Source organism: Charadrius vociferus, unplaced genomic scaffold (genome assembly GCF_000708025.1).
Source record: "Charadrius vociferus isolate BGI_N301 unplaced genomic scaffold, ASM70802v2 scaffold298, whole genome shotgun sequence".
Lineage (NCBI taxonomy): Eukaryota > Metazoa > Chordata > Aves > Charadriiformes > Charadriidae > Charadrius > Charadrius vociferus.
Genome location: NW_009649936.1, coordinates 2432141 through 2446449, shown reverse-complemented (window position 1 = coordinate 2446449; position 14309 = coordinate 2432141). Strand labels below are relative to the sequence as shown.

Here is a 14309-nt window from a genome sequence, read left to right as displayed (position 1 = left end):
GTATATGAAAATGTCTGGAGTGCTTTGCAGGTATAGTTAGGTTTTGCGACTTGGCTGGGTCCTTAGCTCTTCTTGTAAATACTATCCTTTGTTCAAGAATCTTAAGTCTTGTTTCCTAATTTGCATTCATATGTTTTATACATTGGATGCAAAAATATTATAAAATACACTTCACTTTACATATGTTTAAATGGGAAAAAACAACTGAAACACAAATTATTGTGGCTCTGTCTTGAAAAATCTGCAATATGCTGTCTCTCTTCTTCACTCAGGATTTGGTTTATGGTGCTTTTTTAGATGGTAGAATTTTGCTTATCCAGCTGAGTGAGCATCTGCAGTTGTTCTTTGCCAGTGCTGAGACAAAGAGCTTTATTTGAATAGAAGTGCTTTTTGTTTTATACCAGAAACAACCTTTGAAAGATGGCTTCTAAACAGTCAGTGATGGGAGAGTGTGGGAAACCACATTTGAATGAGATGAAGGGGAGTAATTCCCACGTAACTTAACTGAAAGTCTTATCAGTAACCAGGTTGTCCCATGCTTAGGAATAGTGTTGTATAGATAATAAATAAATAGAAGATGTATAAATTGACTGTTCTGTTACTTTATTGGCCAGACAAAAATAGCAATTTTTGTAGAAGCTTCTTTAGACATTATTAAGTGGCGTTACCTGGATGAATGGGGCTTAAGCTCTGCTAAACTGTATTGATAAAAGTCTTTCATGCAATATTATGAAGTAGTATATACATTTATGAATACCAACAGCTTCGGAATTATTGTACATTAACTGGGGATGAGAACCAAATAGATGAAGCTTCAGAGCCTTCAGAACTCTGTTAGTTCATAAACATCAAACAGGCTGAATGTGGATGGATCCAAGTTTTATGAAGTTGATGGGTAATCCAAAATAATGGAGAGGTGCTCTTACCTGCACAGAGTTTTAGTTATAAAATATTGAGGATGATCTCTATTTTCCAGTTTGTTTGAAATAAATATGCAGGAGGTATTAGACCAAATATCTAAGTTTATGAAGTCATTAGAAGTAGATGGAATTCACCCAGGCGTTTGAAGAACTCCGATATGAAACTCCTGGCAAAGTTGCAAACTGTCCTACAGTTGGACCCTGTGCTAGAGGACTGGCAGATTGCTCCTGCCAAAGGAAAAGGCTCTGGAGTGAAATCGGTGAACTGTACACTGATATATTTGACTTCAGTTTCTGGTATGTGCCTATAATAAAGAATAATACTATTGAGCATAAGGATAAACCCAGCTGTAGGAAAGAGCCAGCACTGCATCTGTACAGGGAAGTTCTGCCTCTCTACCCCTTTTGAAGTTCTGTGTCTTTGTTAGTAAGCTTATGAATAAAGTGGATGGTGGACAGCAGACAGCATATATTTAGGTTTTTTTTTTTAAGAAGCCGTTGACAGATTTCTCTTCAAGAGATGTTAAAGAATCTAAGATGACATAGGATTGGAGTAAATACTTGAATATGTTGAAAATTGGTTAAAGGATAGGGTGCAAAAGAATGGTTCCTAACAGTCATATTTCAGACCGGAGTAGGCTCCCCCAGGAATTTATGCTGGGATCAGCTTTACTTAGTGTCCTTCTAAGCCTCTTGTAGGGCGCACACAGTTAAAAATCCAAGGTCTGTAAATATCACAAGTCATAGAATCATAGAATTGTCTAGGTTGGAAGGGACCTTTAAAATGATCAAGTCCGGGTAGTAGTCAAATATTACTATAAAGGTGAGGACTTCCAGAGAGACCTCATGAAACTGACTGGGAGAAAAATGCCAGATAATTTTCAGTGCAGATGTATGTTAGGTAGGACATCTGAGGGAACAATGGTCTTATTTATGCTTATATGACATTGAGCTCACTAGTATATTCAGCTGAAGACAGAAATGTTGAGGTGGTCGTTGACAGTTCTCAAAAACATCAGCTGTATGTGCAGTGGCAGCTACAAAAACCAAGAAGGTGTTGCCCACCGTCAGAAAGGATATCAAGGACAAAACAGTATTGCTCACTGCTTTCTGGCACTCTGGTATGCTGATGTCTTGATGCATTTTGTGCCTCAGCATCTCAAGGAAGGTGTAGCGACTTCAGGAAATGTACTGAGAAGAGTGACTATAAGAGTATGTACCAGATGCTTTGTGGGTTAAGACTTAAAAAAAAAAAAAAAAAAAAAAGTCACTCTTCAGATGGAAGAGAAGGGTGAAAGGGGTGTGTTGATAGTTCACAAAACCATAAAAGTGATAAGCAATAGAAAACTATTATTCACCAAATTCTGTAATGACAGAACTAGAGGTGCATGTTGAAATCTGTAGGGGATTTGTTTCAAAGAGTTCGGGTTTGGTTTTCTTAACATTGTGGGTGCTGAACTTTGGAAATACGTTTATACAAGAGGCTGTTGAAATAGTATTAGCAGGTTCAAAGAGGTACTGGATAGAAATAAACAGATACTAAGGGAAATAGGTTGGGATGTATTCACAAACATGCCTAGAAGAATAAAATTATCATGAATGCTGTAAGGATGAGTAGAATGGACTTATATCAGGATCATACTGTCTCCATAAATAGCATCTCCCAATAATAGTTTTAAAGACACAAATTAATGGTCTAGATGGATCAGTAGGGCGTTTCTTATCTTTGAAATACCAAAATTAATTGGTATTTTTTTTTGTGTTGTTAAAAACATGTAAAAATCTGCCCAAATGTGGTAGGATTTGGAGAGATCTCAAAATGATACTCACACCTAATACTTAATAGTAGCGTATCTGTATATTCACTCTGATACATAACAACTGTGTTTGCCTTTGCTTCCTTTTTGGTCCTTACTTAACTTTACTTTCTTCATTTTACACTTACCGCATTAAGACAAAGAAAAGAGTATGCCTTATAAATTGGAATGTTAATATACCAAATACCTCACTTATTGTTCTTCCTTTCTCTGAAACATTCCACAGGCTTGCACAACTACTGTTGTGTTTGGCCAAAAAAATCCTCTCTTCTATGGGCATTTTCTCGTATCTATCTCTTCATGTTTTTATCTCATTTTTTCCAAGTGTTTATTTTTCTTCTGCAAGTTCTTGATACAGGCTTTGTAAAATTGATTTTTATATTGGGTAAGTTGCATATAGCCAAAATCACGAGCACAATTTTAATTTGGAATTTATTATGAAGAGTGTTTCCTTTTTGCACTGTGACAGCTGATTGCTAGCTAATGCTTTTGTTTATATGCATGTTTATACAGTATATTTTATTAATACCTAAAAATAGCTGTGATTTAAGTTTGCTTGGAAGGAATACTTCTGAGTCAAGATAACTTTTATTGGTTTTTTGTTTTGTTTTTTTTTATCTTGGTGAATCAGATGGGACAATGGTGAAATTGAAAAGCTTAGCCCGTGGGACATGGAACCAGTTCCTGATAATGGTAGGTAGAAATTAATTTAATAAAACAATTTAATGTGCTTCTCCCTCTTTCCAGTTCCTTTTTTTCATGCAGGTAGTGGACCTTAGACGATTCCTATCTTTCTTGCAACTCTTGCCACTAAGTCATCCGAGTACAGTGTCTTTTGTGCATATCTACTTAACAGGTGGAACTGATATGGTAATAGTTATCCTTTAAATTACAGAGAATGTCAGCAGCATGGTTTTGTGCATTGTAGGCAAGAAAGTTCTTAAAGAGAGTCTTGCTTCAGATTTGTTGAAATACCTTGTATATACCTGTATTTTTTCCCTTTGCATCTTCCAGAGCAATTTTGAAGGAAATATTTTAAATGTGTAGTTCTGGCTTACGTGATTAAAACCTACTACTTCCAAATGTCAAGTTTCAAAAACATACCAGGTTTCAAAAAACTTTATTGTAATACATTATAGTATAAGGGGGTGGGGGAAGAATAGGTACAGAATAATTTCCAGTCAGCACATCCCTACTGCATATAGTTTAAAGCCAGCAATTTATGAAGTTTGCTGGTCCAATCCAAATTAACTGTAAATGAAACAGTTGGATTCCTGGTTTGTCTTATGCAATGCAGTTTTCCAGTGCCTGTCAGTACCAGCTGGTTGCAAGGAGGAAAGTTTGTGAAACACTGAGGGTAGTTACTGAATAAGCTGTCAAAAAGATATTAATTTTATTGATAACCTTTGGTAGGAGTTTAGCTTGTTTCCCAGACACCAGAAAGGCCTATACTGTATTTTTTTCTTAGATGAGTATATTGTACACGTGTAGATGTTCTCAGTAGCCACCTGACTGTCTAATTTTGGAAATATTAGCTAGCTGCTTCAGTCATATTTTGTGATGACAAATTCTGCAAAACAGTCTGAAATCAAAATGTCAAGTTGAAATATTTACACATTTTAGTTTGTAGAAAGCAAGTAATCAGCAGGATTTTGGTTTTACACGCACACACACACTGATTTAATTGAAACATTCAATTTTCTTATCACCAACATCTGTCTCTTTCTAACATACAGAAGCTTTTCTTACTCATTGTGAACTGGTTAACGCTACCCATATGTGTCACTGAGAGACAGTCATATTATTGTTAGAGGCTCACAAGCCTTACATGTGAACTTAAGTCAGGATTTATTTTGTTAACAGGACAAATCATATCAATTTCTTTTGAATGCTGTATACTATGGTCTAAGTTGCTGTTCATATCATTATATTAATTATCACTTCTTCCTCCTTTGGATTGAAATATAAAGACTAGCATTCTCAACTGCTTAAGTTTGATAGCATAAAGGAACCTAGAATTCTTGAAATTGCTGCACTGGCATTGTAATGACAGAGACATCCTACAGATGCTAATTTAAATCTGGATAGTGTTACATGTCTAAGTCGTCATTTACTGCCTATATCAGAGGGAAATCGTAATTTCTTTTTTGATCTGGTAAGTTGTTACTTTGCCATGTTAAGAGCTTAAGCTTTGATTGACCTGACGAGGTATGACTTACCATAGGAAAACTGGGAAAGGGGACACACACACAAAAAGGGAAAAAAAAGCTAAAAGCTAGCATCTCTTTTGTGGATAAGGTCAAAGAATTGAGAAGAACATCTTTTGAACAGGTCAATGATAAATACCACAGCAACCACTAGACTAGACAAAGAACAAAAATTGTCTGAAGAGAGTCTGGAACACCTTATTTTCTACCTTTCTTCCCAGCCAGAAAATAGTGTTCTGTAGGGAAGTAAAACTCTTAGAGAAAGGTGTTGTGGATTTCTAGAAAGCATTATTATGTTAACAATATAGTATGAAACAGGGTTAAATCCCTTCTTTGCTTTCTCTTCCTTTCTGCAATTGAACGACTTACAGATCAAATTGAAATTGTACCTTGTGTTTGCCATTCTTCTCTCAAAATATTTCTTCTTCATTGAGTTTACTAGCATAGATGTATATTAGAAGAATAGCACTGAAGTTGGACTAACTAGCAGGTCACAACTTTAATTTGTTACCTTTCGTGTCCTGCAAGCCTAAGTTTTGCTCATGATTATCAAGATACAGTATCGGATGTCAAACTCTTGTCTTGTCAGGGACAGTGCTGTCAAGACCAGGACAAGCTGGTGCACATGGACCTGAAAGTCCAGTTTTCAGCAGCATGCTTACTAAACCACTATTGGTGTGGACTGGCTGTTATGTCAAGGCTTTTGTGTCACATGTACCAGGGTGCTGCAAAGATCGCAAAGCAGAGATCTTTACGTGCTTGTTGAGAAGGACAGAGTTCTGTTTGTTTTAGTCTGTCATTCTGCTTTAGTTGTTACTCCTGCAGGAGAAAATCCTTCTTGAGTGCTTATGCAATGGAGTACCAAATACCATGTGAGTTCTTCTTGACACAACCCTGTGTAAGTGTAGAAGCATTACTTGCTGCTTTCTCTTAGCGTTGTCTTCAAAAAGTGTGGTTGCAGAATTTGTTTTGGCTCCAAGATGTGTTAGAAGGATCATATAAGTGAGTCACCTCTGCTCCTTCAGCTTCTCCTAGCACCTCTTTGTATTTTACCCATTTGTTTCTTGAAGAACTGTTTCATCTTTAATATGATTTCCATGGATAACAAATACTGTTAGGGCTCTGTCAATGCAATAATGAACAAAGAACTAGAAATGACTTTGGGTTATTGAGACTAACCCTGTTCAGCTGAAGGAAAAAATAGTCCTTTCCATAAATGTGGAAGATCTCCTGCTAAAGCTTTTTTTTTTTTTTTTTTTTTTCTCCACAGTGGTTGTAACTGAAATGTATTTTAGAGTTTGTATGCAACATATTCATGGATTACAGTCATCACTGACAAGGACTCTATCCTTTTTCTTGCTTTCATTTTTTAAGGGACAGACTCTCATATGCTAATGGAAGTCTTACCGTTAAGTTTCTAGCTCTAAGCCTACACACTTTATACCATTGAATTTATCTGCTAATAAAAAATAATTTATCTGTTAATTCCAGTTGTCCTAATCAGTACAAAGAAGTGATCTTGCCTACCCACAGAGTCTGATCAGGAACCTTCACATGCTTGTTCCTTTTCAAATGCTCAAACAAAATGAGGAACTTCACTTTTCAAAAACAACGAAAGTGCAAAAAATGAAGATGTGCTAAAAACAGTCTGTGGAGTTGAGGAGGAGAGATATCTAGGCATAATAGAATATCTACTTAATCATTCTGTGTTGGCAACATTGCATTATTCTCTAGAAGCGTAACTCTTTCCACAGAGCCATGCATCACAGCTTTATATTTCTGCCAGTTCTTATTGCTTTGAAACAATTCATCTGCCATGTTCAAAAGAAATATTTTTTTTTAAATGTCAAAAAGATCACAGTTGTTAATACCAGGAAGAATGTCAAAAAGTATATTGCCTATCTTGCACATGCTTAAAGGTTGGGGCCACAAATTGGCTCATTAAACTAAGTCAGGATCCTGTAAAGTTCAGGGTATGCATTTAAAACAAAAGCATATAAAAAACCTCTTCTGAGTTCAAGTCCTCTTTTAAGTCTAGTGCTTAGATGAAGAGAGGAAAGAGTCTTCTGGTAATTCAGAACTGCAGAAAACGCAACTAAAGGGTATCTTTGGTGTTGTATGCATTTTGTGTACTTTTCCCCATAGTCTTAGCATCAAACTCCTTTTTTTTTTTTTTTCTGAGTGTTTAATAAGCATGAGTACTTAATTTATCTTGTTGGTTTGTGTTCTCATTTATCCTTCCCTATTTGCTATCATTCTTTAGTTGATCAGCCTGAAGAATTAGGAGCTAGTGTTTCCGTGACTTTTGAAGAGGTGGAGAAACTACTATACAAACCCCAAGAAGGGGAGTGGGGGATGAGATCTCGTGATGAAGCATGTGAACGGATTATCAGTGGTATTGATCAGCTTCTGACTCTTGGTGAGCATGTAACCTAAGCTTTAGGTAGTTCTCTTCTAACATTACTTTTATAAACAAGTCCCTGGAATATCCATGGCATCTTTTTAAAATTCCCTACGATAAAGTACTGTAAATGTTCATACATTCTTATGTGCAGATCTTTCTGCTTGTCTATACTGAGATTTTTATATTTTTATACATCATTGGTTTTATCAAGAACAATTACACATAGCAATTGAGCACCTCGCGTAATTGTCATATGCGTACAAGCCTTGAAATAATTTAATTAATCTTGCTGTTTCTTAACAGACATTTCAGCAGCTTTTGCTGGTCCAGTTGACCTGTGTACGTATCCCAAGTACTGTACTGTGATTGCGTATCCAACGGACTTGAACACTATTCGGACAAGACTGGCTAACCGATTTTACAGGTTAGTACTTGCAGTAGAAACAAGGGAGGAAGTGGCCTTGAGTTTGTCTATTGTGAGGAGATCTAAACTTTTTTAGTAAGAAGAGCAATTATTCTCTTTACAAACATTCTGAAAACCAATAGTCCAGTATCTGAATTCAGCATTACTAGTGTTTTGTAGCAGGGCTCTGATGCTTGATAACTGCAACCTTAGACATTTTTATTAAGTTTCTTAGTTCTTAAGGAAATTGATTTCAACCTGTATTGGTACTGTTTTCAGTTACAATAAACACTGTCATTCTTTCTTTGACAAATGTGCTATTTGAAATTTGTAAATATTAAAAATTAAGTTATTTCAGTGCTGGAGACTTAATTGAGATCTTGAAGTGCTGTACTTCAGTTACTTTGAACTTGACAAGGGTTAAGCTCTTAAGTGCTTGTTACTTTCAGAAATGGGCTTAAATATAGAGGTGAAATGTTAAATCTTACTACTGGCATTTTAAATTATAAAAACTTACGGTACAGAAAGAGGGAAGAAACTGAAGTGCAGTGGTAATAAAGTTCTGATTTGCTGCATGTACTGGGCATCCTTAGCTCTAAAAGTAATTTAAGGGTGTTCTTCATCTGGACTTGGGTTCAATGTGTCTGTAAATACAGTGAAGATACATTAATAGTTGTTTCCCTTCTACATAAGACTGAAATAATGTCTTGGGAAATTCGTTGAAATTCTGTAGATGAAATGCTGCAAATTTGGGGTGTCTCTGCTTCACAGTTATAATGAATTGGAAAAGTGAATGATAAAAGTGAAATTGCATAGTTGTGCTAGCTCATTTCTATCAAGTTACAATTTTAATATGTAGCAGTTTCTACAAATCTGTTGTCTTAGAGAGGTCAGTTGACTAGTCAGTTGGCCTCAAAGCAAGGTATTTGAGGGAAGACAGAAAAGAACATCATAGCTGAGATGTCTTTAAAAATGTAATTAGACTAAGTTTCTTGTCACTTTTTTTTAATTGCTTGTGCCTTTTGTTTATTATTTAAGAATTACTAAGATACTACACAATTTATGTTCCAGTTAACAGGGCTTTGTAACAAACAACTTCTGATGTTTCCATAGTAAATGTTATAATTTACAATGATAGTTAAATAGTACTTTTTTCCCCTGCTTTTTGAATAAGGTGAAATGTAAGCTTTTTAAAAAGTGCATGCATTTTTAAAGAATGCAGGGAATCCACAGTCTTCAGTATTATTTCAGTGATATTTTATAATTTAGTGGTAACAAATGTTAGTGCTTACTTGGTTAGTTGTATCAACTGAATTTTAAGAATGAAAACGAAGTGTGCTAGAAGTCCACAAACATTCTGAAGATGAATTATCAATAATGAGTTGGAAAATGAGTGAGTAAAGATGTTGGTTTTGCTTCCTTGAGTGAGCATGTTGTGTGTGTATGCATATACACACATACTTCAGTTTTCCATGTGAATGAAAATTTTGAGACTGGTCTAATGAAACTTAAAGCAAAGAACATCTACCTAATGTAATGTGGACAAGAAATTACATGAGATATAATTTTTGCAGTTTTTAAGCTTTTCATCTTGGTAATAAAGATACTATGGTTTTTTTTTTAATTTTAAGGAGAATCTCTGCATTGGTTTGGGAAGTAAGATATATTGAAAGTAATGCTAGGACCTTCAATGAACCTGGGAGTGCTATTGCTAGAGCTGCAAAAAAGATCACTACCCAGCTCTTAAAGTTTATCAAGTAAGTGGCATTTTAATCTATAAAGTGCTTGAATACTCGTGCTCTTAAACAGTGGAAGAGTATAAGCATCTTAATATCTCTTTGTTGTGAATCCTGCTTCTTTTGATTTCTTACTGTTTTTCAATACACTGCAGGGACAGTTGGGTAATTCTTTTTGACTATTATCTTAATTGGGGAAATACTTAAACGTTCAACATAGAGACATTTTAACTTTTTCCCTTAGTAGCATTCACTAGTATTTATAGTATCAAAATGTCACTTGATGTGAAAGTAGCCCAACCTATAAAGTAAGTTCTGTGCTGTCTAGCACATGTGTAGAAGTTCCTGTTGCAGCTTGTCTGACTTAGTTCAGTTGAGAGGTTTATTTTTGAAAGAAGTTAGCGTAGGCAGTCTTCCTGCAGGTACCTCAGGTGTGAAGGCCCCTTTCAAATCCCTAATGTTAATTTCACCCTTCTCCCCTCACTTCTGAAATACGCAGTATAGCAGTTTTTCAGATGTAACATTACTTTGTTAATATTATAATAATCCTGTGATTTTTATATTTCATTTAATTCTTAGTTACTCCCTTCCAGTTTATGTGTAGCTTTTGGTTATGGCAGGGTTTAATCTAGGAAATGCTAGCTATGTTTTTGCTATTCCAGTAACAGAGATTTAATTGCATTACAGTGATCAGGACTGTACAAACATTTTTGAACTATGTAGCACAACAGATGATGAACAGGATTGTCTTGATACTGATCTGGTAAGCTTTTTTTGTAAATAATTCCAATAATGTATGGCGGTAAGAAAAATACCACTGGGCAGCAAACATTTTCGGTAAAATTGCTCAATTACTTTTCTAGAGATGTTTTTGTGTATTTATACATTTAAATAGCTAATATAAACATGGAATATATTATGAATGTGGGGAATGATGTGAGGAGATGCTTTATTAAAATAACTTTGAGTTGTCAATATTTGTTAAAAAGTATAACAAATATGCATTTTGTTCTATGACAGTGTGCCATCAATTACAGCAATTCTTCCATGTTTTGTGAGTGGCGGTGTATTTCTTAAGCATGTTAATCTGCAGTAATGTAATACAAATATTTCAAGAGTACATGAATAGCTATCTTTCATTGTGTTTTTAGTTATAAGCATCTGGTTATTTCTAAGGCCAAAGTTGTCATTCATATAGTCATAAATGCTGAAAGATGACAAGTTGTGTGACTATTGCAGTGATGCTTTGGCTCTCAATTTCTCTGTATATCACAATATAAATCATGTATGACATTTGCATGCATTACTGAGAATTTAATAAAGTGCCTTTATCTTAAATCTGATAGAGGTAAATATGCACTGGTTTCATGTAGTGAATGCTACCTGCAGTGCTGTATAGTGTAATTACAGTGTACCCAAAACTGCTTAAACCAATATCTCTTTCACATTTTGATTTCTAATTTGGCATTTGCTAACAATACTTCATAAAGTTGCAAAGTAGCTGCTCTCCTTTGCAAGTTAATATGTAGGGAAGAAATTTTAGTTTTTTATCTGGCTACTTCAGCATCACCTTAGTACTTCCACATTGTAAGGTATTTCTTTTTACCAAAAGTAACTTGATCTCAAGATGTCTTTTCCTAAACTCGGGACGAGCAAAAATCAGAAACTTTTATGACGTTTATTATGAGTGAATTGAATTACAGATGATCTTTAGTCATTGCGGTTCAAAGCTGATGGTTGTCTTCTCATTGCAATTTATGATGGTGGTTTTTCCTTTGTATTAAGGACAAGAGTTGGAGTCGGGAATCTTCAGTGATGATATCTAGGATCTTGCTTTCCAAGTCTCTCAAATGCTGTTTTGTATTTTTCTATATACTCATCTTCTGTCTTACTGAGAGAAATTAGAACAAAAAACTATTTTTACCACAGTGTCAAATCTAACGACACTTTGAGCACCCATTACCTATTTTTTCATGCATAATTTTTAAGATTGATTTTTCTTTTGTGCAGGATGATGAAAAATGTCTTCCAAGAACATCATATAGAAGAAGAAAAGTGAGTTAGCTAATATTTACCATATATACCTGAATCAGGTCTGACAGGAACAATTAGTTAACAGACTGTATTGAAATTTTGTGGGAGTGATGCTTGGTTTTGTAACAATCACAGAACAGAATTTTTCACATGGTATTAAGGAAGTAAAAGCTTTGTTTAAATAGGCGTTTGCTGTTTTAATGTTTCTGTAGTTGTTCTGTTTAGTTGTCTAGGAAAATCTTTTGAGCTTTATACCAGTGCTGTTCAGTGTAACAATTTTTACTTATCTGTATGATACTGAAACAAAAGCATTATTCAGCTGAGATGCTGGGACAAAATATTTTGAGTGATGGATATTCTTTGAATCTTTTGAGAATAATTTGTATCAGAAGGTATATTTTTGTGTGCCTTAGTTACTTAGTATAAAAAAGCCACTTGAAAGATAGTAAAAAAATTGTATCATTTATCAGAGTATTAATAAAGATTAGGAAAAAATCTGCTAGTAGTATAGTGCCCTTTTTGTTGTAAAGCAATATGTTTGGAAGTGCATTTTTTTTGCTACAGAAATAATTCCAGACAGATTATCATGTTTAGTTTCATAAATGCTTTTTTCTAATTTTTTTTTCCCAAGGTACGGGGCTTAAAAAAAGGAAAATCCATGAAAACTGGCTATGATGAAAACTGTTGGAAGAAGCAGTGTATGGAACTGGTGAATTTAATTTTCCAGTGTGAAGATTCTGAACCTTTCAGGCAGCCAGTAGATTTGGATCAATATCCTGTAAGTTGTTCTTATTAACCTTGCAAGATATATATATATTATTTGTGGTTTTTTTTCTTTTAGCATTTGATACCATAATAAGATCTCCCCTTTGCTCTTGTAGCTATTTGTTCTCTTTATGGCTTTAGTCCCAGGCCATTCAAAAAAATTTCTTTTGCTCCGTGCTTAGAACTGTGAGCTGAATGCTATACTGCATCAAGATAACATCCATCAAAATATTGACACAAAACACAAACCAATAGTAGAGTAGTGGTGGTGTCTCCAAATATGCCCAGTATCTTAAATATGGTTTGAAACCACTCACAATCTTTTTCTTTTTGCTTGCTTTCTGTCCCTTATAGGGAAACAATTTTAGGTAAATATGTATGTTCTTAATTAAAACTAGTTTCTTGAGGAACAATCTACAAAACCTGTTCACTGAGGCTGACCTATAATCTTGGTTTTTTTTTCTTTCTCTTTCTCCTAGCTGTTCGTAGTATTCTTGCTAACTCCTTGATCTCTTTGTCTAAAAATCCAACAAACTTTCAAGGAAAAAAGCTTCCTAACTAGCATGCAACTGTTTTCCTATGGACTTCACATCTTGAGTTTGGGCCTCACTTCAGGTTTTAAAAACCTTTTGAGGTTCTCTAAAGTTCATTGAGAAAGAGAGACATGTTCTGGTGTCTGTGTGTGTGTGTGTTTTTTTGTGTTTTTTTTTTTTAAACCAGACCAGTTTATTTCTCATAGTAAAATGCATCAGGGAAAGGACTCCCCAGGGGTTTAGTAAAGCAGTCTCATTTCTCGTTTTGATTAACAATAAAAATGTTGACTTGCATGTTATTGTTACGGGTTAGTTTTTATTGGGGAAACTCAGGAGAATTGAAACTGGAAATCTGCATGTGCAAGCGTGTGGCATTGTGATTCTTCAGAAATTCTGAAGACCACCTTAAAAATGAGCAATAGTTTGTATGGGATAATGTAGTGGAGACTTTAAATCAACTAGTCTCAGCAAAAGCATTGCTGTCTGCTGTGGTAGGTGGTTCTGTTTTTGGCTGATGGTTAAGATAATCTGTGGTCATCTTAGCTACCCTTAGATTATAGAAATAAAATTCAAAAGTGTTGTGTTTACTTTATACCTTCTTTAATCTGTCTTTTTTTTATATGTTTTATATAGGATTACAGACATATTATAGACACTCCAATGGACTTTGGTACAGTGAAAGAAACTCTGGAAGCTGGAAATTATGACACTCCAATGGAACTGTGCAAAGATATAAGACTAATATTTAGTAATGCAAAATCTTATACTCCAAACAAAAAGTCAAAGGTAGCTGTTAATATTGGGAGGGTTATGCTTGTCTTAATGAAATGAGGTATTATTTTGGAATTACTTTGTTTATCAGTACTTTTGGTAAAGCTGTTGGTTGGATAGATAGTGGGGAGAAGTATGACAAAAATATTTAATATATTTCTTTCTTGTTAATCTAGTGTTATGTAGCATTGTGTCCCATGCTTTTTCTGTTTTGTTTCTGTACAGTTTTTCATTTTAGAAATGTTATTGTTGGATGAAAGGTTCTGTTTTTAATATAAGCCACTTCCTTACCTAGATTTATAGTATGACCTTGAGATTGTCTGCACTATTTGAAGAGAAAATAAGAAGAATTGTTTCAGATTTCAAAAATGGTCAGAAACAGAATGAAAAACTACGACGAAACCGGAGGTATAGTAGAAGATTTCATAGTCAAAGCTCAGTGCAGCATCCTACCAAAATGCTCAGGTAATCAAATCATGAAGATGTAGAGATACATCACAACTGACTAATATTTATACTGACTATCATATTTAGTCTATGATAGTCAGAACAAATGGTTTATTAAATGGTTAGCTAACTCCAGTGAGACTTTGTAATTACTTCTCTTGTAGTAGGAAAGACACACAAAAAAGCGCGGTTTTTTGTAGTATGAAACTGGCTGTGAAACAGTGAAGGGATTGAAGAGTACAAAAGGTTGGCAGTTTTGCTTTTTTTTTTTT

General features: G+C 34.7%; 1 protein-coding gene across 1 annotated transcript in view; it reads left to right on the top strand.

Annotated features, from left to right (window-relative positions):
- Positions 1-14309, top strand: part of BRWD1 (bromodomain and WD repeat domain containing 1) — a 59178-nt gene that overhangs the window by 30932 nt on the left and 13937 nt on the right. The window contains exons 27-35 of the mRNA XM_009891330.1: positions 3369-3430; positions 7208-7363; positions 7652-7772; positions 9383-9508; positions 10175-10250; positions 11498-11542; positions 12153-12299; positions 13453-13605; positions 13886-14055. Coding sequence (XP_009889632.1) covers positions 3369-3430; positions 7208-7363; positions 7652-7772; positions 9383-9508; positions 10175-10250; positions 11498-11542; positions 12153-12299; positions 13453-13605; positions 13886-14055 — 1056 coding nt within the window. The remainder of the gene's footprint in view (positions 1-3368; positions 3431-7207; positions 7364-7651; positions 7773-9382; positions 9509-10174; positions 10251-11497; positions 11543-12152; positions 12300-13452; positions 13606-13885; positions 14056-14309) is intronic.